The sequence below is a fragment of the Heterodontus francisci genome, chromosome 40 (genome assembly GCF_036365525.1).
Source record: "Heterodontus francisci isolate sHetFra1 chromosome 40, sHetFra1.hap1, whole genome shotgun sequence".
In the NCBI taxonomy this organism is placed as follows: domain Eukaryota; kingdom Metazoa; phylum Chordata; class Chondrichthyes; order Heterodontiformes; family Heterodontidae; genus Heterodontus; species Heterodontus francisci.
In genome coordinates, this window is record NC_090410.1 from 12,857,269 (window position 1) to 12,884,425 (window position 27,157).

General features: G+C 44.9%; 2 protein-coding genes across 6 annotated transcripts in view; one reads left to right on the plus strand and one right to left on the minus strand.

Annotated features, from left to right (window-relative positions):
- bckdha (branched chain keto acid dehydrogenase E1 subunit alpha) overlaps nt 1–21,951 on the plus strand; it is a 38,032-nt gene extending 16,081 nt beyond the window's left edge. Inside the window, exons 8-9 of the mRNA XM_068019076.1 lie at nt 13,906–14,077; nt 17,399–21,951. Coding sequence (XP_067875177.1) covers nt 13,906–14,077; nt 17,399–17,569 — 343 coding nt within the window. The 3' untranslated portion in view covers nt 17,570–21,951. The remainder of the gene's footprint in view (nt 1–13,905; nt 14,078–17,398) is intronic.
- Nucleotides 1–27,157, minus strand: part of LOC137353094 (N-acetyllactosaminide beta-1,3-N-acetylglucosaminyltransferase 2-like) — an 81,282-nt gene that overhangs the window by 15,457 nt on the left and 38,668 nt on the right. For 3 of the 5 annotated variants that reach the window (XM_068019078.1, XM_068019079.1, XM_068019077.1), the window contains exon 2: nt 23,585–25,945. The exons of 1 other annotated variant lie outside the window; for it this stretch is intronic. In XM_068019078.1, the coding sequence (XP_067875179.1) occupies nt 24,714–25,931 (1,218 nt within the window). In that variant the 5' untranslated portion in view covers nt 25,932–25,945 and the 3' untranslated portion in view covers nt 23,585–24,713. Of the gene's footprint in view, nt 1–841; nt 1,311–23,584; nt 25,946–27,157 lie in introns of those variants that run through there. One more of the 5 variants, XR_010969811.1, reaches the window with a different exon arrangement.

Below are 27,157 nucleotides of genomic sequence, written 5' to 3' on the forward strand. Positions count from 1 at the left end.
ATTTCAGCTGTTTTAAGTTGAAATAACTGATGTCATATAGGAAATGCGCATTGCAAAGTCCCACAAACAGCAGTGGAATAAATTACCAAATAATCTGTTCTGATAATGTTGGTTGAAGGATAAATGTTGGCCAGGACACCGGGAGAATTCACCTGCTCCTCTTTGAATATTATTCTCTGATCTTTTACATCCACTTGAGAGGGTAGATGGGATCTAGCATTAACGCATTATCTAAAAGACAGGATGTCTGACAGTGCAGCACTCCCTCAGTACTGCACTGGCAGTGTCAGCCTGGATTTTGACTCAGATCTCTGGAGTGGGACTTGAACCCATTACCTTCTGACTCAGAAGTGAGATTGCTACCAACCGAGCCAAGATTAATCATAGTGGGATGATTCTCCAGAGAGACAGATAATGGAGCAGTCAGACAATGTTCAGCCACAGCCAACATTTGACTGCAGGTTTGATAGTAGTGGAGCTTTAATAGAGAACTGCAAACTCTGAGATTGGAATGAATGGGGAAAAGTTTGGATTATTTGTCATCTCGTTGGTCCCTGCCCTCTCTGGCTTTCTCTTTGCATTGTCTTTCACCTTACAATAGGGACTTCTTCACAGTTCCGAGGAATCTGCACTCAATGATTAGCTGGTTTCGTCTCTGTGCATACACCGAGGGACTTTCTTGTATTTCCAGTAATTCATGTTTCTCTAACAAGGAAGTGAGGTTGAACCCACCAACATCCTGAAAGTCACCATTGAACAGAAACTTAACTGGACCAGCCACATAAATTCTGTGGCTATAAGGGTAGATCAGAGGCTGGGAATTTTGCAGCAAGTAACTTACCTCTTGATTCCCCAAAGCCTGTCCACCATCTACAAGGCACAAGTCAGGAGTGTGATGGAGTCCTCTCCGCTTTCCTGGATCAGTGCAGCTCCAACAACACTCAAGGAAGCTCAACACGATCCAGGAGTACCATCTACAAGATTCATTGCAGCAACTCGCCAAGGCTCCTTCGACAGCACCTTCCAAACCCATGACCTCCGCCACTTAAAAGGACAAGGGCAGCAGACACATGGGAACACCACCACCTGCAAGTTCCCCTCCAAGTCACACACCATCCTGACTTGGATCTATATTTCTTTTCCTTCACTGTCGCTGGTCAGAATTCTGAACTCCCTCCCAAACAGCACTGTGGGAGTAACTATACCATATGGACTGCAGGGGTACAAGAAGGTGGCTCACCACCACCACTTCAAGGGCAATTAGGGATGGGCCATAAATGCTGGCCTAGCCAGCAACACACTCACATCGCAAGAATGTATTCAATTGTGAAATATTACATGTCTATCTTGCCATCACAATCTAGGATGTGATGAATTAGTGTTGTAATGTGTACGAATCAGCGTTCGCCAGAGCTGGCGGGCAGCCATAAAGGTGGGGCTAAAGTGTGGCGAGTCGAAGAGACTTGGCAGTTGGCAGGAAAAAAGACAGAAGCGCAAGGAGAGAGCCAACTGTGTAGCAGCCCCGACAAACAAATTTTTCTGCAGCACCTGTGGAAGAGCCTGGCACTCTAGAATTGGCCTTTATAGCCACTCCAGGTGCTGCTTCACAAACCACTGACCACCTCCAGGCGCTTACCCATTGTCTCGAGATAAGGAGGCCAAAGAAGATCTTGGCATTGCAATCTAGGATGGATATTGCACAGTTACAAAATATTGACCGTATAGAAACAGGTTCCACCCAAGTCTCCTCCCGTCCTTCTGCATTTAACCCCATCAACAATGATATCCTTCTATTCCTTCCACCCTCACTTGCTTCTCTAACTTCCCCTTAAATGCTTGTATGCTCTTTGCCTCAACTACTCTTGTGGTAGCTAGTTCCACATTGTCAAGGGAAATGAAACAGCAAAGAATCACTAGATTAGGCTAGCGTTATGAAGAAAGGCTTGATAAACTGGAGCTTTTCCACTTGAACAATGAAGTGGAAGCAGATTTAACAAAATTGTGAAAGCTTTTAAGAGGGTAAATGTGATGAATTGGTAATGAGGTTGTGGGGGGAAGAATTGGAAGAAATGTTCTCACTCAGAAGGTCATCAGAATTACTTAATTACTTACTACAAATAACTACTGGGCTAGACTGTAACAATTCTATAAGTGTTTGAAAAGGAAGACTGTAGGAAGATAAAATGAGATTAGAGTACATGGTTTCTGAACTAACATAGGTATGATGGGCTGAATGGCCTTCTCCTTTGCTGCTGTTTCATTGAAGGAGAGAAAGATGCACAGGACCAGAAACAGACAGAAAAATGCCACAGAGATAGCGGGACGGAACAAAAGGACTGAGTGAGCGATACATAGCGACAGAAAACCACAGATACAGGCAGCGATAAAAAACCGAAGAAAAACACAGGGACAGAACCAAAAATTTAGACAGAACACAGATGATAACCGAGAGAAAGAAATAATGAGAATTAATATATTACAGATGCATATCTGAAGGTAACTTTCAGTCATATGAGAATGATTGTTTAAATGTGAGGGTGTCGCAAACAAAATGTGGGCAAATTGGGAAATGCATTTAAGGGAAAGTTAAATTAGCACATGAAGGAGCAAGGAATAGAAGGATATTGTTGATGAGGTTAGCTGCAGAAGGATTTGAGGAGACTCGTGGTGCATAAACACCAGCATGGATTGGTTGGGCTGAATGGCCCGTTTCTGTTCTGGAAATCCTTTGTAGTACTATGCGATATCCTTCCTATATCGTGATGTCCAAACCTGCACACAATACTAAAATGTACTCAAATTCAACCTCACTTTCTTGTTAAGAGAAACATATAGTACTAGAAATAATAGCTTGTCCATCAACGCCTGTACAGAAACAAAACCCTGTGTCACTTCTCGGACTTTCTGATTATATTTGCACAGGGACCTTGTTGTAATATGTTAAGATTGCTCCCGTTGAGCTAAACTTGGCATTCAGGGCAATTTTAACCTATGATGCATTTAGGTTGTTTGAGCTAATGTGCTGAAGGTAACGACAGTTTAATGTTCTAGTGCTCATTCACAAATATTCCTGTTGCAATTATCCGTTTGAATGCAGTTCAATAGATTAGGAGCAGGATGTAGTCACTTTGACTGAATGCTGATGCTCAAGAAGACTGCAAAGAGGGAGGCTATCCCCAAAAGAGCAGAGTTTCACTTCCTTACAGTCAGTCATTATACTGTTATGAATGAAGCGGGAGGAGTGCACTATTTATTCTAGTTCCATTTCTCCACAGGTCACAACATATATTAAAAAATTTTCCCATTTACCGATACGGTCATTCATACACTCTATTTTTATCCCAGAATAAAACACACCAACCAGGTTTCTTTAATAAACAACAAAATTATCAGTTTATTATAAAACAAGTCAAAACCAGTAATGAAGTAAAGCATAAACACACAGATTGAAATATTAAAGTTCCCTTTTTATCTTAGCCTCTCACACTCACACACATTGGTTAACTGGAAAAATAAAGCTCTAAAAACATAAATCCCTTAATTACAGACAAAAAAACACTTGGGCTGAATATTTGCTCATTCTTGAAGAAACAGCAGATGAGATATGTTGTGTTCCAAAACTGGCATACAGCCTGGCCTCCGAGCACACGTAGTTGGGTAACTGGGATCCTTTAGAACAGTTCTTTTCAGGCGGCATTGAGAATTAATGTAGCAGGCTTTTCTTCAAAGACCAGAGATGAGATGAGTTGACACAGTGGACTTCTCAGGGTCTTTTAGAGAGGTGCTGGAAAGCTGAGCTGGGTTGTGGTCATCTCTCCTTTCCTGGGAATTCTCTTTCCTCCTTGGAAGTTCTCTCCCTTTTTATACAGTTCAACCCCAACTCAAAACAATTCAAAAACGAAACCGACAACAGGAGGTCAACCTTTTGACCTCCATCAATCTTGACCTGTCGCTTCTTTGTAAACAACTTCTCCAGGTGTCCAAAGTTCTCTGTTGTTTATTGAGCTGGAAGTCAGGTGGTTTCCCAGAAAGGCTTGTTTTACTCACAAGACCTCTCAGTGTCCCTTTTAAAAAAAAACATTTCCAGGGACAGTTTTTCAGTCAAGTGGCGTTTACATGACCTCTTTTGAAAACCCCAAAGTTTAAAATTTCTTCAACCTTTCAAAAATGAATCCTCAAAAAATATATTTAACAAAACGGAGGCACTTTCATAACAATACAGAAAGTAAGGTAATTCTGAAAATGCAAGTAAGACGGTCCTCCGTTCTAGAGTTCATTATTTGAGCTGCACTTTTGCAAATGATCAACGCTTTTCAAGAAAGGAAGGAGAGAGAAAACCGTGAACTACAGGCCAGTTAGCCTAACAGCAGAAATTGGGAAATGCTGGAATCTATTATTAAGGAAGCCTTAACAGTGCACTTAGAAAAGCACAGTATGATTAGAACAAGTCAACATGGTTTTACTAAAGGGGAATCCTGTTTGACAAATTTATTTGGGTTTTTTGAGGATGTAACTAGTAGGGTAGATAAAGGGGAACCAGTAGTTGTAGTATACCTGAATTTCCAAAAGGCATTGATAAAGTGCCACACACAGTCATAGAAAGTTTAAGGCACTGAAAAAGCCACTTGGCCCATCGTATCTGTGCTGGCTGAAAAACGATCCACCTATTCTAATCTGACCTTCCAGTATTTGGTCCATACCCCTGCAGCTTACAGCGCTCTAGGTGCATATCCAGACTCCTTTTTAATGAGTTGAGAGTCTCTGCCTCAACTGCCCTTTCAGGCAGTGAGCTCAAGACCATCACCACCTTCTGGGTGAAAAAGCTTTTCCTCATCTCCCCTCTAATTTTTCTACCAATGACTTTAAATCTGTTTCCCCTCGTCACTGACCTCTCTGCTAAGGTGAATAGACCCTTCACCTCCACTCTATCCAGGCCCCTCAAAATGTTGTACGTTTCAATCCGATCTCCCCTCAGCCTTCTTTGTTCCAAGGAGAACAAACCCAACCTATCCTTAGCTGCATTTTTCCAGTCCTGGCAACATCCTCATAAATCTCCTCTGTACCCTCTCTAGTGCGATTACATCCTTTCTGTAATGAGGTGACCAGAACTGCACACAGTACTCAAGTTGTGGCCTAACCAATGAGCTATACAGTTCCAACATAACCTCCCTGCTCTTGTATTCTATACCTCAGCTAATAAAGGAAAGGATTCCATATGCCTTCTTAACCACCTTATTGACCTGTCCTGCTACCTTCAGGGATCTGTGGACATTCACTCTAAGGTCCCTTACTTCATCTACACTTCTCAGTATTTTCCCATTAATTGTGTATTCCTTTGCCTTGTTTGACCTCCCCAAATGCATCACCTCACACTTCTCCAAGTTGAATTCCATTTGCCACTTTTCTGCCCATCTGACCAGACCATCAGTATCTTCCTACAGCCTGCAGCTATCTCCTTATATGGCTCAGTGTCAAATTTTGCTTAATAATGCTGCTATGAAGTGCCTTGGGATTTTTTTCTACATTGAGAGTACTTCTATAAATGGAAGTTTTTATACAGTATATACGAATTAGGAGTAGGAATAGGCCACTCGGCCCTTAGAGCCTGCTCCGCCATTCAATAAGTTCATAGCTGAACTGATTACTCCACATTTCCACCTACCCCGATAACCTTCCACTCCCTTGCTTATCAGGAATCTGTCTAACTCTGCCTTAAAAATGTAACTCCCTTTTGAAAGTTCATAGTATTTATTTTGCTCCAGCAACATAACTGTGTATAAAAATGATAGAGAGACAGATAGAATGAAAGGGGGCTAGAAATCAAGAGCGATTATTCTGATAATGGTACTCCTACTGCTCTTTTCCCTGCCCCGCCCAGCAGTTTAAGGATTCTGCGTTGCTCATTAGGTTTTCAGTTTGATAGTTCATTCTTGCTTTGTGGTTTTCTTGGAGATGTGGTGAGGAATTTGCTACTTTAATAGAGGCATCATTAGTTTCTCTGTCTTAGCTCTGATCACAAACTGCAGACACAGAATCCCCAGCAGTATGTGTACGTGTGCAGTAATAAATAAAGTGTAATCCAGAAACTAAACCCACACATCATGCAGAAGCCGGCTAAAACCAATTACGAGTCACGCTGGCCTTGCACAGCCAACCACAGCCAGCTCATGGCTCATTTCACAGGAACCCGATTTTTAGACATAAAACCATTGTCTGTGCTTGATTTAAAAAAAACACTGCATTGTCATCATCATCATAAACATCATTGTTTCCCAACATGACCCTGAACAGCTGCCCAGCATCCGACTGTGGCATTGCCAGCTGCCAGGGTACATTTGCTAAGGTTTGGTCTGAGCCAGTTGGCGATGCAGCTTATACCCGCTTACCAAAAACGTTCTGTTGGAATTTATACGTTAAGGAAACGAGGCCAAAAAAAAACTAGTCACATTTCCCCCTTGACTTTTCATCAGAGCCCTGTAATAAACTTTCAAATCAATTTCCTCAACAATAAATCTCTCCCTGGCATTCTCCAGCCCACACAAAAACACCCTTTAACAGCTTTATTCAAATTCCATCCCTTAAACAGAGCTTTTAAGCACCCCTCCTAACCTCTACTGCCCTGGCTCAGCTTTGGGAGGCAATTTGGAAACGTTGTTTGTGTTAGAGACACAATGAATGCACGTTTCCATTACTGTTTTGTGGGTAATTCAACTGACCTTTAATAAACACACTGCGTATATGGAGTTGAGCTAACAACTATGAACCCGACACACTCTCAAACCCTCAGATGAACCAAGAGGTTCCCAGTACTGGTGCCAGTTCCCTGTGAATCGGAACCCATTTCTCCCACACCAGTTTACCTCTCTGGTAACGCGTTTACCTCTCTAATCTGACTTACCCTACGCCAATTTGCACATGGCTCAGGTAGTAATCCGGAGATGGTTCTCCTTTTTAATTTAGCCCCGAGCTGCTTATCTTCTTTGGCCTCCTTGTCTTGAGAGACAATGGGCAAGCACCTAGAGGTGGTCAGTGGATTGTGAGCAACGCCTGGAGTGGCTATTAAGGCCAAATCTAGAGTGACAGACTCTTCCACAGGTGCTACAGATAAAATTGGTTGTCGGGGCTGTTACACAGTTGGCTCTCTCCTTGCACTTCTGTCTTTTTTCCTGCCAACTGCTAAGTCTCTTCGACTCGCCACACTTTAGCCCCGCCTTTATGGCTGCCCACCAGCTCTGACGATCGCTGGCAACTGACTCCCATGACTTGTGATCAATGTCACAGGACTTCATGTCGCGTTTGCAGACGTCTTTAAAGTGGAGACATGGATAGCCGGTGGGTCTGATACCAGTGGCGAGCTCGCTGTACAATGTGTCCTTGGGGATCCTGCCATCTTCCATGCGGCTCATATGGCCAAGCCACCTCAAGCGCCGCTGGCTCAGTAGGGTGTGTATGCTGGGGATGGTGACCGCCTTGAGGACTTCTGTGTTGGAGATACGGTCCTGCCACCTGATGCCAAGGATTCTCCGGAGGCAGCAAAGATGGAATGAATTGAGGCGTCGCTCTTGGCTGACATACGTTGTCCAGGCCTCGCTGCCATAGAGCAAGGTACTGAGGACACAGGCTTGATACACTCGGACTTTTGTGTTCCGTGTCAGTGCGCCATTTTCCCACACTCTCTTGGCCAGTCTGGACATAGCAGTGGAAGCCTTTTCCATGCGCTTGTTGATTTCTGCATTGAGAGACAGGTTACTGGTGATAGTTGAGCCTAGGTAGGTGAACTCTTGAACCACTTCCAGAGTGTGGTCGCCGATATTGATGGATGGAGCATTTCTGACGTCCTGTCCCATGATGTTCGTTTTCTTGAGGCTGATGGCTAGGCCAAATTCGTTGCAGGCAGCCGCAAACCTGTCGATGAGTTTCTGCAGCCACTCTTCAGTGTGAGATGTTAATGCAGCATCGTCAGCAAAGAGGAGTTCCCTGATGAAGACTTTCTGTACTTTGGTCTTCGCTCTTAGGCAAGGTTGAACAACCTGCCACCTGATCTTGTGTAGAGGAAAATTCCTTCTTCTGAAGACTTAAACGCATGTGAGAGCAGCAGGGAGAAGAAGACCCCAAACGGTGTAGGTGTGAGAACACAGCCCTGTTTCACACCACTCAGGATAGGAAAGGGGTCTGATGAGGCGCCGCTATGCTGAATTTGCCTTTCATATTGTCATGGAATGAGGTGATGATACTTAGTAGCTTTGGTGGACATCCAATCTTTTCTAGTAGTCTGAAGAGACCATGTCTGCTGACGAGGTCAAAGGCTTTGATGAGATCAACGAAAGCAACGTAGAGGGGCATCTGTTGTTCACGGCATTTCTCCTGTAGCTGGCAACGGGAGCAGCCAGCTTCTGGAGCCTGTTTAAAGCGACTCGAGCGAGGACTTTCCCCACTATGCTGAGCAAGGAGATTCCACGGTAGTTGTTGCAGTCACCGCGGTCACCCTTGTTCTTATAGAGGGTGATGATATTGGCATTGCGCATGTCCTATAGTGCTGATCCCTCGTCCCAGCACAGGCAAAGCAGTTCGTAGAGTGCTGAAAGTATAGCAGGCTTGGCACTCTTGATTATTTCAGGGGTAATGCCGTCCTTCCCAGGGGCTTTCCGCTGGCTGGAGAATCAGTGGCATCACTGAGTTCCGATTTTGATGGCTGTACATCCAGCTCATCCATGACTGGCAGAGACTGGGTTGCATTGAGGGCGGTCTCTCTCAGTGATCGCATTTTCCCTGGAGTACAGTTCCAGGTAGTGCTCAACCCAGCGGTCCATTTGCTTGCATTGGTCAGTGATTGTGTCCCCTGATTTAGATTTGAGGGGGGCGATCTTCTTGATGGTTGGCCCAAAAGCTCTCCTAATGCCATCATACATTCCTCTGATGTTTCCAGTGTCAGAGGCCAGCTGAATATGACTGCATAGGTGTTGCCAGTAGTCGTTTGCGCAGCGCCTGGCTGCTCTTTGTGCAGCGCTTCAGGCTGCTTTAAGTGCTACTAGAAAAGATCGGATGTCCACCAAAGCTACTAAGTATCATCACCTCATTCCATGACAATATGAAAGGCACAATTCAGCATAGCGGCGCCTCATCAGACCCCTTTCCTATCCTGAGTGGCGTGAAACAGGGCTGTGTTCTCGCACCTACACTGTTTGGGATCTTCTTCTCCCTGCTGCTCTCACATGCGTTCAAGTCTTCAGAAGAAGGAATTTTCCTCCACAAAAGATCAGGTGGCAGGTTGTTCAACCTTGCCCGTCTAAGATGTTAACTCGCTGGGGGCTTTTTAATTTAGTCCCGAGCTGCTTATAGCCCCTCAGCAGAACCTCTTTCCTAGTCCTATTTATGTCGTTGGTACCTACGTGGACCACAACAACTGGATCCTTCCCCTCCCACTCCAAGTTCCTCTCCTTTAATAGTAGCTTTCAAAATTGAATTGGATAAATAGTTGAAAGGGAAAGAATTGCAGGAATATGGGGAAAGAGCAGTCTGGTGGGACTAACTGGATTGCTCTTTGAAAGAACTGGCGCAGACTTGAATGATAGAGTGGCCACTTTCTGTGCTCTACTATGATTCCCTCCCCCCACCGGCCAAGTATAGACCTTGTAATACTCTGCTGTATAACCGCAATATCTTACATTTGGTCTCGACTCCTATGTGCTGCGACACGGGATTAGCTCATTTAGGTAAAAGGTTTGCAAGTAACTGCCTTTCTGCAGACGCCACACTGTGTAAACACGACAATGAAGGAACTGGTCGGTGCAGTGGGTTAAGGCACCGACCATTCACTTCTTAAACTATGGTTCAAACACATCCCAGACTGATGGGATGACAGTCTCCCCTGTCTGCTGGATGTAAAGGTTCTCTGCAAAATACTTACTCTGTCAATCCTCTGCAAAAAGGAAATTCTCCTACCTCAATCTCTTAGTGACAATTTCATGAATATTCATCACTGACTGCCCAACCTTTCATTTCCCACACCAGCCAACCCTCTCTGTGAGCATTTTGCCTGGAATCCTTTTACGTCAGATTGTCTACCACCCCTCTATAGACTTGAGCTCACCCAAAACTCTTCTGCTCTTATCCTAACTCACACCACATCCTGTTCATCCCTGTGCTTGCTGACCTACATTGGCTCCTGGTCCATCAATGCCTCAAATTTAAAATCCTCAACCTTGTATTCAAATCCCTCCATGGCCTCACCCCCTCCTTTTCTCTGTAACCTCCTCCAGCTTTATAACTCTCCAAGATATCTGCACTCCTCCAGTTCTGGCCTCTTGCACAGCCTAATTTTAATCACCCCACCATTGGCGGCCATGTCTTCAATTACCTGAGCCCTAAGCTCTGCAGTCTGCACCTTTATCTTTAAAACATTTCTTAAAACCTATTTCTTTGACAAAGCTTTTAGTCGCCTTCATTTCCTCAGTGTCAGTTTATTTTTGACTGATTACACTCCTGTGAAGTGCCTTCGGACATTGGTGGTTCTTATATCTGGCAGACTAAAAGGAAATATCTCAGTCCAGCAGTGGGCTGACCCACACAGTATTAAACGGGCGAGCACATCAGCCATCTGGTTTGATTTCTGTAAAATGGGAAGCTGATCTGATCATGCCAGTTTCCCACTGGACAAGGATGGGTTAAATAAAAGCAAAATACTGCGGATGCTGGAAATCTGAAATAAAAACAAGAAATGCTGGAACCACTCAGCAGGTCTGGCAGCATCTATGGAAAGAGAAGCAGAGTTAACCTTTCGGGTCAGTGACCCTTCTTCGGAACTGACAAATATTAGAAAAGTCACAGGTTATAAGCAAGTGAGGTGGGGGTGGGGCAAGAGATAACAAAGGAGAAGGTGTAGATTGGACAAGGCCACGTAGCTGACCAAAAGGTCATGGAGCAAAGGCAAACAATATGTTAATGGTGTGTTGAAAGACAAAGCATTAGTACAGATTAGGTGTTAACGGACTGAATATTGGACAGCAGCAAGTGCAAACCTAAAAAAAACAGTGGGTAAGCAAACTGAACAAACTAAGATGAAATGAAATAAATGCAAAAAAAAGATTGTAAAAAAGAAAAAATAACTAAAAATGAAAGTAAAATGAGGGGCTGTCATGCTCTGAAAAAGGATGGGTTAAAGTTGTCTCGTTCTGGTCTTCAATAATTCATCGCTTTGTCACTCGAGAGCCAAGATGTTTACGTGTGAAATATTGTTCATTGCTGAGTCTCGGTGCCTATTTGTCTTTGTTGAGTAAGTAGTTTGATCTACACATCAAATATTCATTCAATACTGTCCCTTTCAGAAACCTCATGAGCTGTGAAATGTTAATCCTGTACCACCCAGGATAGTCAAACAGAAAGAATCAGTCGAGGAGAGTTATTTCAGTCTGCTGTCATCCTGCTCCAGAATTGCAGCAATGAACCTCACCCAGTCCAAACCGGAGCAGGTGCAGCATTTTAAAAAGAGGCTTTGTACTGGCCAGCGCAAGCCCATTTACACATGGATGCAAGCCGCTACTTGAATACATATGATAAAGAAACATAGGAAGTGCTGGAAATACTGAGCAGGTCAGGCAGCATCTGTGGGGATAGAAGGGGCGGTGCTGTGGTTAGCACCGCAGCCTCACAGCTCCAGCGACCCAGGTTCAGTCCTGGGTACTGCCTGTGCGGAGTTTGCAAGTTCTCCCTGTGACCGCGTGGGTTTCCGCCGGGTGCTCCGGTTTCCACCCACAGCCGAAGACTATAAGGTTGATAGGTAAATTGGCCATTGTAAATTGCCCCTAGTGTAGGTAGGTGGTAGGAAAATTGTGGGGATGTGAGAGGGAATATGGGATTAATGTAGGATTAGTACAAATGGGTGGTCGGCACAGACTCGGTGGGCCGAAGGGCTTGTTTCAGTGCTGTATCTCTCTATGATTCTATGAAAAGCAGAGTTAACGTTTCAGGTCTGTGAGCTTTCATCATTTCGTTCTGAAGTCAAAGTGCTGTCCCACATGATAAAGCACTGCCTTTCCCAAGGAAGCGATGCAGAGAACTCCTAGTCGGAATTGAATCGATGCATGCAATATTTAGTTATTTGTTGCAAGCTACAAATAGAAGCTTCCATTTATATAGCGCCTTTCACATCCTCGAGGTATCCCAAAGCACTTTACAGCCAATCAGTTGTTATTGAATTGTAAGCACTGTCATTTGCAGACAATTTGAAAATGGTAAAGTTCTACAAAAAGTGATGCGATAGAGGATTAGTTAATTTACTTACTAGTGTTGGTTGAGGGAGCAATATTAGCAGGACTTCGGGAGAGCTCCATGCACCTTTTCTAATAATACCATGCGATGTTTTAGAATTGTAGAATGGTTACAGCACAGAAGGCGGCCATTCGGCCTGTCGTGTCTGTGCTATCTCTCTGCAAGAACAACTCACCTAGTCCCACTCCCCACCCCCCCCTTTTCCCCATAGCCTTGCAAATTTATTCTTTCAGATAATTATTCAATTCTCTTTTGAAGGTCATGATTGAATCTGTTACCACCACAATCTCAGGCAGTGTATTCCAGATCCTAACCACTCACTGTGTTCAAATTAAAAGTTTTTCCTCATGTCAACATTGCTTCATTTGCCAATCACTTTAAATCGGTTGCGTCTGGTTCCCGGCCCTTCTGCCAAGGGCGGGGGGACAGGGGGGAAGAGTTTCTCCCTATCTATTCTGGCCAGGCCCCTCATGATTTTGAACATCTCTATCAAATTTCCTCTTAATCTTCTTTTCTCTAAGGAGAACTTTTCCAGTATATCCATGTAACACAATACTCCAGTTGAGGCCGACCTAATGTTTACGTCCATCTGAATGGACAAATGGGGCCCCAGTTTAACGCTCCACCTGAAAGATGGCACCTCGGACAGTGCAGCACTCATTCAGTACTACAACAAAGTGACAGCCTAGATAAATCCCCGCTGTTGGCTCTTTGCACCGTACATCACCTGCTGCACCCTGCTGTCAGATATCTGCCAATGGCAGGGGCAGTATGCTGGTTACCCTTCTGCCTTTGAACTCAGTAGTCCAGGTTCAATACACTCAATCATTGAAAAAAAGACTTGCAATCAAACAACAGCTTTCGCGTCCACTGGACGTCACAGAGTGATTTAGGGCCAACGAAATACTTTTGAAGCGTAGTTGATGTAACGTAGGAAACGCAACTGCCAGTTTGCACACAGAAAACTCCCACAAACAAGAATGAGATTATCACCAGATCATGTTTTAGTGATGTAGGTTGATGGATAAGTATTGGGCAGGCTACCAGGGAGAACTTCCTTGCTCTTCTTTGAAATAGTGGCGTGGGATCTCTTTCATCCACCTGAGGGGCAGATGGCGTCTTGGTTTAGCGTCTCATCCAAAAGACGGCACCTTGGACAGTGCAGCACTCCCTCAGCACAGTTGAGTATGTCAGTCTGGGTTATGGGCTTAGGTCTCTGAACTGGGACTCAAACCCACAACTTTCTGACTCACAGGTACAATTGCTACCCGCTGAGCCATAGTGCAATAGTTAACTGAAATCGCTGACCAGCTGTCAGATTGCATCAATTGGACTCAGTGCCCCTGTAAGCAGAAGAGGTGAAAATCAGCTAGGGTTCCTGCTCCTGGTCCAGGGACTCCAGCTCCACAGTGCACATTTGAACATTAAGCTGTGATATGCCCCATAGTCGGATAGCCTGCTGAACATTCACTGTCACAGCTCATACAGAAACCAGGGATGATATCAGATGGTGATCTATGCCCGTGTGACTGTATCCAAGCAAGGAGTCTATATATTCAGAAGAGAAAGGAGAGATAAAAGGGGATTTGTAACAAAGCGCTGAGACTAATTGCCGAATTGTGTTCTGAATCACTCCAGGATTGGCCATCACAGTACCAGCGATGACAGCTCAGCCTATCGATCTGTGGACGAAGTGAACTACTGGGACAAACAGGACCACCCCATCTCCAGGCTAAGACATTACATGGTGAACAAGGGCTGGTGGGATGAGGACCAGGAAAAAGCATGGAGGAAGCAGTCCAGGAAGCAAGTAGGTATTGCCCCGGGCAGCGGCACAACATTGCACTAAACCTTCTAAACATTTCCCTACATTGCAACGGCAACTACTTGTAGAATGCTTTGGGGTGTCCTGAAGTCGAGAAGACTCTATAGAAGTGCCAACTTTTTTTAGCAACTGCTCAGTTAGAGCTGAGGCTGAATTACAGCATTCTGATTGAATCTGGTTTTGAAAATCCTAGTTTTGCCAGTAGCATGTGGTTTTTGCATTGTGTACTCAGCCATACAACACATGTAAAGAAGCTCCCACTTGGTCCATGTGATCTCCTAGACTGGTTTTGATTGTCTGAACGAGCCAGGGAGGAATTTTCCAGAGTTGTTTTTTTTTTCTCCTATTGGTCCTGCATTTTTTTTTTCCTTTTCTTTGCCTCAAGTCGGGAGATTATGTGGCTTCGAGAGGGAGTTGCAGGGGAGGGAAGAAGCGTCCAGTCATGATGCTCTGACATGATGGTGTGTGCTCGGCTTGTTGGATCAGCTGCTCTTTCCTGCCCATCAGTTTCAAACATCCAACTCTTGGTCAATGGTGAGTCAGATGATTAATGTTCACAAGTGTGAGCTCATCCACTTTAGATCTGAGAAAGACAAATGGGAATATTTTCTTCACGGTGAGAAACTGTGAAAGAGCAAAGGGATTTGGAAGGCCAGACTGAAAGTCAGAAGACAGGTACAAAAAGCAGTCAATAAGGCTAATGGAACGTTGGCCTTTATAACACTTGGACTGGAATACAAAGGGGATGAATTGATGCTATATTATATAGAGCCTTGGTCAGACCCCATCTGGAGTACTGCATTCAATTTTGGGGATTGCACTACAGGAAGGATATATTGGTCTGGGAGGGGCTACAGTCACCAGAATGATATTGGGGCTTGCATTCCTTTGAGATTGGAAGGTGAGGTGTTTAAAATGGTAAAAGGATCCAATAGGGTAGAGACAGAGAAACTATTTCCCTGGTGTAGCAATCCAGAACAAGGGGGCACCCAGTCTCAAAATAAGAGCCAGGAATCAGGAAATGTTGTTTTCACACAAAGGATAGTGGAAATCTGGAACTCTGTTTCCCCAACTGGATGGTGGGGATCAATTAGTAATTTTCAAGACTGATTTCAGCAGATTTTTATTAGGTAAGGATATCAAGGGATACCGGTCAAATGGAGCTGAGGTAACAGTCTCGAGGGGCTGAATGGTCTCCCCTTGTTTCTGTGCTTCTAGGATCTTGTGGGAGAGCCACAGTTAACCTCCATGCTGGTGGGGAGAAATCAGCTCAGATTCCTGATCATTGTTGGGTTGGTATTAGATGAGCCAACCCAGGGGTCGGCAATCTTTTTTACCCTGAGCCTATTTTTAGAAGTTTGCTGAAAATAAAAACTATTGGGAGCTGCTAGATGAAATTTTGGCATTTCTAAACCAAATACTTGGCAAATTGCCAAGAGTCTATGGCAAAATGCATCATTTGTATATGTAATAAAATATATGTACTGTTGATAGGTAAATTGGCCATTGTAAATTGCCCCTAGTATAGGTAGGTGGTAGGGGAATATGGGGAAGGTGGGGATGTGGTAGGAATATGGGATTAGTATAGGATTAGTATAAATGGGTGGTTGATGGTCGGCACAGACTCGGTGGGCCGAAGGGCCTGTTTCAGTGCTGTATCTCTAAATAAATAAATAAATTTATGTATCCATAGAAAAAGAAATCGAAATTAAGATTGACCTATCTGCATTAGCACTTTGTAAAAACTTTTTTAACTATAATTTTGTCTGTGAAATCATACTATAACTTAAAATGTATAGAATTAAGACAATTTTTTCAGCTGTTGATTCTCATGATAAAAAAGCTTCTAATAGCACATTCGGAATAATTTATCATCTCAACTATATTAGAAATGACAAGAGTCGCTACCAAAAAACCTGTTCCTCCGACCAAAGGGATTATCTACCACTTGAACAGGTTTATTTAGAGAACAATGTTAAAATAATCATTTGAAACCGCAAAAGTGCAGTGTAATGATTAGTTTTTATCCCCACAATGAAAACAAACTTCCTTTGCCCTAATTTTTTTTTAGGCTTTTTTCATGTTAATGCAACCCAACTGGAAAGGGTTGGGAGCCTCAGATGAGATGTTAAAGAGCCACATGCGACTACGGAACCACAGGTTGTCGAACTCTGAGCTCGCCTGTAATATTTCCCTTGTGGAATAACCTGCCAGCTCACAGATAAGAATGATCAGGAATTAGAAGAGGCCATTCAGGCCGTCAACAGTCATGCTTTTCAGAACCTCGTTTCTCCCAGTCTAACATCTGACTGGTTCTGTTTGCCTTTACTATCTCTACCATTCAGTACTAATCTTGACGAATATTTGGGTGGCCCAGTGGGTGCCTGGACCAATGGAACTGTAATCCAGCATGCATCAATGCCTCAGAGAGGGAGGACAGAGCAGGAAAATGGGTGTTAAAAGAAAAAGGTTGATCTCACTGAGGAGCAGAATGGGTGGGTGCTACTACTGTGGAGAGTTATATTCTGTAACATGGGATGATACTGTATGCTGCACTGTGGGATGACTGCCTGGCTTCAGTCCCAGTGCTCAGTAGCCTCCCCTCACCCGGGGCTGAGATCAGGAGCTTGTTATGTGAAGTATCAAGGCACTTGGTGGCAAGGTATCAGCAGTTACTGTTCCTTTTAATTTCCTAGTTACTCAGCTGCAGGCTCACTTTGAAGCTGATAATCCCAGTTCTATGTTATCCAAACTAGCATGGAACCCGGGATTGCCCACATTCCACACCAGGCAGCTGACTTGTGGAAACAATGTCTCCCTTCAATAGACTGGGTGCGTCTGCTGACGTCCTTTCAACGAGTTTCAAACAGGGGATACAATATCACCACTTCATAAGCTGCTGATGAAATGGGCAGTGTCCATATTTCTGACCTCAGCTAGGAGCACAGTGAAGTGTCGAAAGTCAGCCCCTGGCTCATAATAGGAATTTGCTATGTGCAGATGGTGTGCGAGAGAGAGGGTGAACCGTGTGCGTGAAAGAGAGAGTGAATGCAGTGGGGAGAGGGTGGATGTTGTGTCAGTATTATGCTGTAGATGGAGTGAAGTACATCATTCTCTGTTCTTTGTACATCACCGAGAGCTGGTTTAGCAGTGTCGGTGGATCCCAGGGTGTCCTCTGCCCACTGATGCTACAGGTCAACGAGGCAACAAAAATGCATTTTAAAAAGAAGTGGGGAGGTTTCACTGATCGCGACTCAGATGAAATGCCACCTGTTTAACTGACAAATGTTGCAATCTCTTTGCTAGGTGATGGAAGCCTTTGAGGAGGCCGAACGGGCACTGAAACCAAAACTGGACCACTTGTTCTCTGATGTGTATGAAGAAGTCCCGGCCGTCCTCCAGAAACAGTTTGAGGGGCTGCAGAGGCACCTGAAGATGTACGGGGAGCATTACCCCATCGATCATTACGAGAAGTAGGCACCTCGCCACATAGAAAGTCTGGTTCCCACCCTGTCCGCTGTCCCTCAGTCTGCTTGGCAATGAATTTCAGTTTCATCCTGCTGTGACAAAAGTCACTTTTTGTTAAGCCATCGTTTTCCTAAACTTAAAATCTCTCTTCATTGTTATGAATCTTGCCCCACCCCCCACTGGCCGCCTGCATTCAGTTTCTTATCCCGCTAATCGGAGTGCTTTGTTACTTGTAGCTGGGAATTATAGGAATTTGATGTCAGTGGGGACTGGCACTCTGAATTCCTGGTCCTCCACGATCAACTCATCCTGAACATCAGAATGATGTCACTGAGAGGAAGAGACTTTCACTTAAAGCGCCCATGCGCAGTGGTGTCAGTTACTCAGAAATGGGACAAATATTATAGCAATCAGGAGACCTAAATTATCCAGCACTCTCTGATTACAGAAAGTGGGGGAACAATGGAAACACAAGACCAGTGAGAATAGGCTGATTGTTCCCCCTGACTTAAATATTCTGTCAGGTTCGGTGGTGGGGTGGGGGGTGCAGGTTGTGTATGAAGCTCTTATGGAGCAGTGGTCTGTTTTATTTTCTCCCGTCTTGGTCTGTAGAGTTGGTTTTATCTTCTCACTCGGGTACATCCACTAGGGAAGGGCCTACTATGGTGTTAGTTTGTGGTGTATAGCTAGATCAGACTGATAATCCTTTCTGAACACTACATAACCTTTCCGTTCCCTCTATGCACATCTCTTTCCTGCAAAATTAGCAAAAATGATTCTGAGTTTCTTCCCCCCACCCCCCCCCCCCCCTTGTGTTAAGGCAATGCCGAGCCCCAGAGACTGGACAGTCCCCACCTACTCTGTGCTAAGTTACCTAAATACAATCTCAGCCGGGGCACCAGGTGGGGCATTGTCACTGGCCTCAGTGCTCCCTGAGCTGGGGCTGTAGGTAGGCGAGGGGTGCTGGGGGTGGGGGGCGAAATCGGCCTGTGGTTCCCTGCCCACTGTTATCCCAGTATTTCTGCATGGGGCTGCACATACACTCAGAGGGTTAGTGCACACTACTGCCACCAACACTCCTGCTTGTGTGCATTTATGCTCAAGTACCATGTGCTGGTCACGAAAGATCAGATCTAGTTTCTGTTTTAAAAAAAATTCTGTTTGTCGTGCTTTAAGACCAAAATCAAATCTCCCTGTACAACAGTAGTTAGTTATTACGGGTTAGTTTGGAGACTGTGTTGCTAGATGCTGTGAATTTTTGCCTGTCATGCAGAATAAGGTCTAAATCACTATACAAAAGGGCTTCCTCAGTGCGAGTTGCACCTACACTATCTCACACAGCTATTTAATGGCCGAGATCAAATCCTGGTTAAATCACATCGCTTTGGCTCTGCAGAAAAGACCTTTAAATTTATCTCATGCCCCGGGGTTTTGGGGGATGAGGGGGTGGGGAGAATTCAGCCAGTGTTCCTACTTCTGTACGCTACCCAATGACTCCTCTTCCGGAGAATCAGCCTGTCTTCCTGGAGGAGCCCAAGAGTTGCAATGATGCCCCTTTGTTAATGCTTCTTAAGCTGATGTTTATTTGCAGACAACGGGGTGAAGCAGGTTTCTTTCGTCAGTGCTGTCTGTGTAGCAATCACCCTGAAACTGTTGTAACCAGCATCGTTGTCATGGTAACGATTGTAAAGCTGCCAGACCTGAGCACAAGCAGGTAAAAGGTCACAGCTCGCACCGTGGGATTGTCAATCGCATAATTATGGTTATACTCTATGCAGAGACTTCCCAGTGCAGCAGCTCTCCTTCAGATCCGGTATTTCCTATCTGGCTAGCCAGATAGTGGAGCCCCACTGTCCCAAGGATCAGGTGCTTGATAAACTGAGCATTACGTAGAGTTAGGACTCTGCGGCGGGGGGGAGGCCAGTAGAAGCTGTAGAAGTGAGCTTCACAATTTGAACGGTTCGGATCAGTGAAGGTACAACTTTGTGGGTCATTCAATCCCTTTTTCTCCCACATTGTAACTTTCAGTAATCAGATCTGGCATTGTCTTTCTGGCAATGTGAGGCACTTTGAGATGATGTAATGTTATAGGGCGGAGTGTAAAGGTAGGCTGTTATTTATATCTCACTGCTATGCTTGATCTGGAGGGGTAGTTTCTGCTTTTTTGCCAAACCTGTTACAAGGCAAGGATGGCAGGACACGGGACAGGAAATGTGAGAATGCGGGACTGAGCAGTTGGATGGTGGGGTGGCCAAGATCCCAAACCCACATGCTGTGGTCACAGAACCTAGACATCCACTGCTTCCCCAGCCAACCGCCCGCCTCGCCCCCACCCCCCCGCCCCCATCATACCCCTGTTCCACACTTCTGCCAGCCTGCCCCGTCCCACTCTATTTCCCTCGTACACGGCAGTGAAATGAGTAATGCCCATTTTAATACACAGGCCTATAATAATATCTGCTGTTGGCTGTGGCTCAAGTGCCTCCAAGTCAGAAGGTTGTGAGCAGGATATTTATGTCCTGAGGTAAAGCCTGGCTCGGGTGTAAAATTAAAACCTGACCCGACAACAACCAACCCGAACCCGAACCGGGTCCTTTCATTTTTTTAAGTGCCCGACCCAACATGTCGTCGGGTCAGGTAGCTATGCTTTATCCTGAGGTCATGAAAAACTCTATATAATTGCAAGTCTGCCTGCACAGTGGATTACTCTGCACTGTTATGCAGGTAAATGGTCCCCTTTCATGACTGCTATTTAATGTAATTTAGAGGGATTAGCACAAACTGAATATTGCTCGGCAGGGCCTCAACTCAGCTGGTAGACAGAAATAACAGATTCAGCAGTTGGAGAGATCTGCTTAGGGCTTGTGGTTTTAGAAGGTTGCCCAGTGTGTTGCTGACTCGTAGCAAGTTCCAGACTGCATTTTGCCCGACAAAGCACACGATTGAAGTCAAGATACACTGCAGCGTCTTCAGTAACAGCTCTGTGGCTAGCTGCTCCATTCTTCTGCTCATCTTACTGTCTTCTGCTGGGCAGCTACAGTCAGCGGGCGGAGACTCTGCTCACACACACAAAATGACACAGGCAGACTTGCTTTAAGTATTCACGACAGCCTTTTCCACAAGTGACAAGTATGATTTGAACAAGTTTCTGAAAAAAACTCTCTTGCTCTGAAGATGTCTGACTAGAATTACAGTTGGGGGCATTCCGTCAAATGCACTTCCCCTCCTCATTCCCAGCTTGTCTTCCACTTTCTCTGTGTATAATATTTGTTTAAATGTGCAGTTTTCCTCTTATTAAGAGGCTTGGTACAGTTCCTATATTGAACAGGGTTTGTTTTGACCAAACACGGGAATGTAGTGAGGTTTATTTCAGTAAGGAGCCTGGGACATGTTCCATCTGCTTTGAGTGGGGGAAGTGTCCATAATTGGTCAAAACACTCCCAAAATTGGTCAGAACACGGGCTCAGTGCAATCTGATCAAAAGGTCATGGGTGCTCCTGCAGTTTATTGTTCCCACATGGGGTTGCCAACTCTGGTTGTGTGCATTCCTGGAGGTTTCATCATGCGACCTCCCGTCTCCAGTCAAACTGCTTTTACCCCCCATCATCAATATTTTGATAACTAATACATGAAAGTTTAAAAAAAAAGCAGAGTTTTATTTTAAATGCCCCTATTTTTTTTTCTCCCGGAGAAGCTCACAGCAATGTCCAGGAGATTGATCTTTCATTCCTGGAAGCTCCAGGTCAGTCCTGGAGGGTTTGCAACCCCATTCCCACATCGCTGCTAACTGCTTTCAGCTGGGTGAGCTGCAACTCCACCCTGGAAAAAGAGCCAAGAGTTTACTTGAATCAACCAGCATTGTGATTAGGACGCATTCCCCTGCCCCCTTACTCAAACCCAGGTACTCACCTGTGTAAATGGTATATGGTTTGCATGCAGTGCCTGACCCCTTTACAGTGGACTGTGCACTGTTAATTACTGACATTGAAAACTATTTTTACAATTTCCACTTTCATTTCTTCTGTGTTAACTTGTCCAGTGACTTGCCTTTATAAATGTTATGTCGGAACTTTCTGTCAATATGAAAGTTCACCTAATTTTAGCATCCCCACAGTGAAAGCAATGTAGTTTGCTACTGTTAACGTACGAGTCTAATGATCATTGATAGGTCATATTATTGCTGTCGAGTTAAGAGCTACTTAGTGATGTGGCACTCAAAGGGAGAGACGGTTTGGTTATCAACTAAAATTCACATTTAGTGCTGAACTGGAAGCAGCCTGAACAAATACTGATTCCATATTTATCTTCATAAAAATCTGTTACAAAAAAAGTGTTGAAGATGAGTGTATAATCATTGGTTAAAAAAAACAAAATAAAAATTCTTCAAAACAGACATTGAGAAATTGTTCTTTCTAAAATTTGTATTCAGGGTTAAATGTTGTTTCTGAGCCACAATAAAGGCGCCAACTTAAGCTGTTTTTTTTTTTACTCTTGGGTCCTTTCGGGGGTCCACCTGCAGTTGCCACTGTGCGCATCCTGTACCATAACCATCTCTCTCGGGATTTAATTTCCAGGCTAAAACGTGTTAAATAGATTTCTGTCACAGTGTTAATCAGTGGCAAATTCAACCTCCTTGTGCCATTGTGTCTCATTTCTTTAGACCAGCAGGGAAAGGAGTCAATTTTCTTATGAGTAAAGTTAAGCAGCTCAGGAGTTTTGAATGTGTGGTGTGTAGACTCCCTCGCACACTGCAGTGTCAGAAATCCCTCATGCAGTGGTGTCAAGACTCTCTCACGTGCTTTTGTTAAATTCATGTAATTAGCAAGGCCAGCATTTTTTGCCCATCCCTAATTGCCCTTGACAACTGGCTTGCCAGGCCAGATTAGAGGGCAGTTAAGAGTCGACCGCATTGCTGGAGTCATATGTAGGCCAAAGCAGGTAAGGATGGCACATTTCCTTCCCCAAAGGACACTAATGAACCAGATGGGTTTTTAACGACAATGGATGATAGTTTCATGGCACCATTACTGAGACTAGCTTTCATTTCCAGATTTTTATTAACTAATTGAATTTAAATTCCACCAACTGTCGTGGTGGGATTTGAACCCATGTCCCCCAGACATTAGCCTGAGCCTGTCACTGAGTTCAGTGACATTACCACCTAAAAAGTTGGATTGTCCAGTTTTAAAGAAATAAATTCAAATGTTTAAAAAGAACGTCGCCCCCAATGCTGTAGTGTCTAGACTCCCTCATGCACTCTGCTACTGCTCACAACTTTGTAAGTGTGTGTGAGTGTTGACGGAGCAACGAAGGGATTCCGAGGATTTTGTCAGGTGGAATGCCAATTGGAGATGGGCAATAAATGCTAATGATGCCCAAATCCTGAGAATGTTTTAAAATAAAGTTTGGCTTTTAACGCTGTGGTGCATTGCTAAAAACATCTGCGTCTCCTCTCACTCTTTGGGAAGGCATCAACAATCTTAACAAGGTCTGGGCAGTCTGGCAGAGGGTCCAGGACCTTCATGGTGCCTGGTATGAACTGATGGAGAAGCAGGAGGTCAGGTCTTCACCCAGCACTATAGTGTAGCAAGTGGTTTCAAAAAAAAGATCATAAGGTCTGGGAAAAAGTGTCCTGCCATTACCTTCCACTTTACACCAGGGCAACGCTCGAACTTTTTACACAAAGTAGGACCTTTCTTTAAGAAGGACAGACAGGATAAGTCAGGTGACTAAAGACCAATCAAATCCCATGGCCACTTTGACCGAACTTTAAGCTTTCAGTAACATGGCAGGTAATGAACTGGAAATCAGTCAGCTTTCTCTCCAGTATTTGAAAGAAGCACTAGAGCTCATTAATAAATATTTATATGTCGATTATCTAACTCCGCGAAAGGAAAATACGAAGGAATCGCAACTCCATGTGATCAGGCTGCGCTCTTACATTTATATAAAATATCAAGAGAGGTGTTGACTTTCAGGTGAGAGGTGGAAAAGTAGCAGTGAGTAAATATAAACTACACGGACTCTTGTCAAAGAAATAATTTAATCAATATCACACCAGCAATAATAAAATTAACATAAAACCCTTCAGTAACCTCTTCTCACATTCTGGTACTGTGTACAACACACCAAGAGGAGGACTATCTGCGGCCGGGTTGCTGCAGGTCATTGCCCTGAACTCTACTATCCTCCTTTGTTGATAACTCAATCATTTCGGTCCTTCTGCCAGCACATTCTGGTTAAATAATGCTCATCGAGATAGTCTTTCCCCACCCCTGCCCCCACCGTACCAGTGTCAAACTCTGACAGTCAAAGTAGAGCGTTGTGTGTTGTTTGTTTTATTCGTTCTTGGGATGCGGCTGTCGCTGGCTAAGCCAGTATTTATTCCCCATCCCTAACTGCCCTTGAGAAGGTGGTGGTGAGCCACCTTCTTGAACCGCTGCAGTCCATATGGGGTAGGTACACCCACAGTGCTATTAGGAAGGGAGTTCCAGGATTTTGACCCAGCGACAGTGAAGGAACGGCGATATAGTTCCAAGTCAGAATGCTGTGACTTGGAAGGGAACTTGCAGGTGGTGGTGTTCTCATGCATCTGCTGCCCTTGTCCTTATGCGTGCTCTGTATCTGTCTGTTGTACGGTATGTATCCCTGTATCACACTACTGCTTATATATCATCACCACCCAATCTATATACATTTGTAATTATCAGAAAATGCTAAAGTCCCTCCCTCAGCAGGTTTGACAGCATCTGTAGAGAGGGTAACAGAGCTAACGTTTCAGGTCAATGACCTTTCATCAGAACTGGAAGAAGTTAGAAATTGTGATTGATGTTCAATCCATACCCAGCTGTTATCTCACTACTGCTGAAGCTTTACCCATTTGTATCTTACTCATTAGTCCTTTATAATCTTCAACATGTTGTTGATCCTGGAGACCCAGTGCAGGTCGGTGTTCCCATCCCCAGTGATATTTTGCAGCTCATGATCCTGCAGACTCTGAGCTAAATTATTCCCATTCCCAGGAACCTGCAGATCCAATTGCTTAGGGAAATAAAGAGGGGTCGGCAGGGATCTGACCAAAAGCCACATAAGGTCAAGATTTTATTTTGGCTATGGGATCTGCCCTTTAGCAGGAGGTGGTGTGGAGGAGCCACTAACACTTGAGGTCTGGGCTGCGCAGAGCTCTCCAGAGTCGTGCCGTTTGCTGGGGGCTGCGCTGGTGGACGAGGATCAGCCCTGCATGGGCGCAGGGGTTGTCTCGATGTTTGGCCTCGATGTCGAAGGTTTGGAAGCCAGGGTGATGCAGCGAGTTGATCCCAAGCGCGCTGAAGCACATCCCAGTGAAGACGTCATCGATGGGGAAGAACGGGATGTAGTGAGAGACTGTGTAGAGCGATCTGACCAGACTGCCTGTATACAGGAACCCTCCACCTCCAGCATACGCCGGGTAGGCCCCATCGTAGAAGGACATGGGGATGCTGTACTTGCTTTTCTTGTCTCGTAGCGGGGTAGCATTTATGATGGTCTGTCCAACGTAGAGTTTGCTGCTTTGCTTTGCATCCAGCGACTGCAAGTACTTCACCAGCACGGGAGTGTTAAGAAACACATCGTCATCCCCCTTGAAGATGTACTGGGTGTGCGAGCAGTGGACTGTGGCCCACTTGAGAAACAGGTAGTCCTTCAGGGTGAGGTTATACAGAGTGTCTTTGAACTCCCACTGGAGGAGATCCCCGTACAATGTGTCCTCAAAGTCCAACAGCCTTCGCAAGTCAGGCCCCTGACCCACCCCGGAGGCTGAGCCCAAGAGGAAGACCGTGCGAACCTGCACACCCTCCAGGTTCTGCTCCTTGCCCCAGGTCTCGCGGACGGCCTGCCTCCTCTCAAAATTAGCTGGCACAGACTTGATCACGAGGAGCAAGAAGACCCCACCGTCACACTTGTTCGGATGGTTGATCCGCTGTGGGTAGTCCTTGCAGTTCATGTAGCGCAGGAAGTCCCCGTGTGCCTCGGAGTAGGAATAGGCCGCGACAACCTCAGCCTCCATCTTTGTCACGTTGCAGGTCCGTGAGGGGCTGTACATGGTGGTGCCGTTGTGAAGAAGCTGATCCAGCAGTTGAAATACCTGGTGCTGCTTGTGGTTCCAGACGCTGTTCTTCACAGGGATAAAGTTCTTGAAATGTGAGGAGATGTTGATCAGGGATATCCAGCTCTCATTGTCAGGCGAGCCGAACGACAAGTTTGTGACATTCAGGCTATAATTGACGCTGTACAATCTCCGCACAGGAACTTTGGACTGCCAACTCAGAAAAAGTTGGAGCACAGAGAGTCCCAACAGAGCCCATGCAGCCATCCAAAACTTGGAGTAGCCCATTCCCCACCTCTGGCCTGGAACGGGAAAGAGGGAAAGCATTAGAACAAAGGTCTCACCCAACTGTACAACAACAACTTGACTTTATATAGCATGTTTCATGCATTAAAGCGTCCCAAGGTGCTTCACAGGAATGCTTTCAGGCAAAATTTGACAACGAGCCACAAAAGGAGATATCAGGAGCAGACCCTCAGTCAAAGAGGTCAGTTTTTATACAGCATCATGAAGGAGGAGGCACGAAGAGCTAAGGGGGAATTCCAGACTTTAGGGCCTTGGCAGCCAATGACACGACCTCCAATGGTGGGGCGAAGGACATTGGGGATGCTCAAGAGGCCAGAATCTATCCCACCCCCTCGAGAGCTGTAAATTAAAGCTTGACTACCCGAACCGAACTCAACCAAACCCAACTACATGTGTCTGGTTTGGTTTGGGTCGGGTCGGTATCCTGCGTCCAGCATTCGGGCTCAGATCGGATCGGGCTGTACCGCACTGTTTTGTATTGTTTTTGTTTAAATCTATGATTTTTTTTTCTATTCCAATAATATGTTTGTTATTTTCAGGTCGGGTCCGGCATTTAAAAAAATTAAAGGACTCGGGCTCAGGTCGGGTTCGGGTTGGCTGTTGTCGGGTCAGGCCTGGGTCGGGTTTTAATTTTATACCCAAGCCCAGGCTTTACCGTAAATGCTCAATCATTGAGTATATTCAAGATCGTGTCATGCCAAGAATGAGGCATCTTAATTTCATCACATGGATATTAAATTTCAAATTGTTGCTGGGAAGAAGAGAAGGCCTGTTACAGAGACTACCAGACCTTAGTATGTAAATGTTTTTTTTCCTCAGCCAACAGAAATTGAAGGCAAGGAAGCACATTCCATACCCCACAAAGATGATACAATACACAGAGCCAGAACATGGTTAGACCAGTTGGTCACATGACTAACCTGCTTGGCAACCTAGGGGTTTCTGAATTGTACAGTTTGAACTGAGAGCCTGCAGAAAGTAGAATGCTGCTGGACTGGAGAAGACCTCCTGTCTGCCTGCTCCCATCTCTTTCCCATAAGCTTCTGAATCCACTGAAGACACGAACTCCAAGAGAGAAAAGTCTCCTACGTCGAACAAGGTTTAAGAATACTGTGCCCCAACGAAAAGCAAGATCTACCTACAATCAAGGACTCTACAGTGAGCTTGAAGAACTGTAACAACTACTCTTCAGATATTGCCTCAAACTT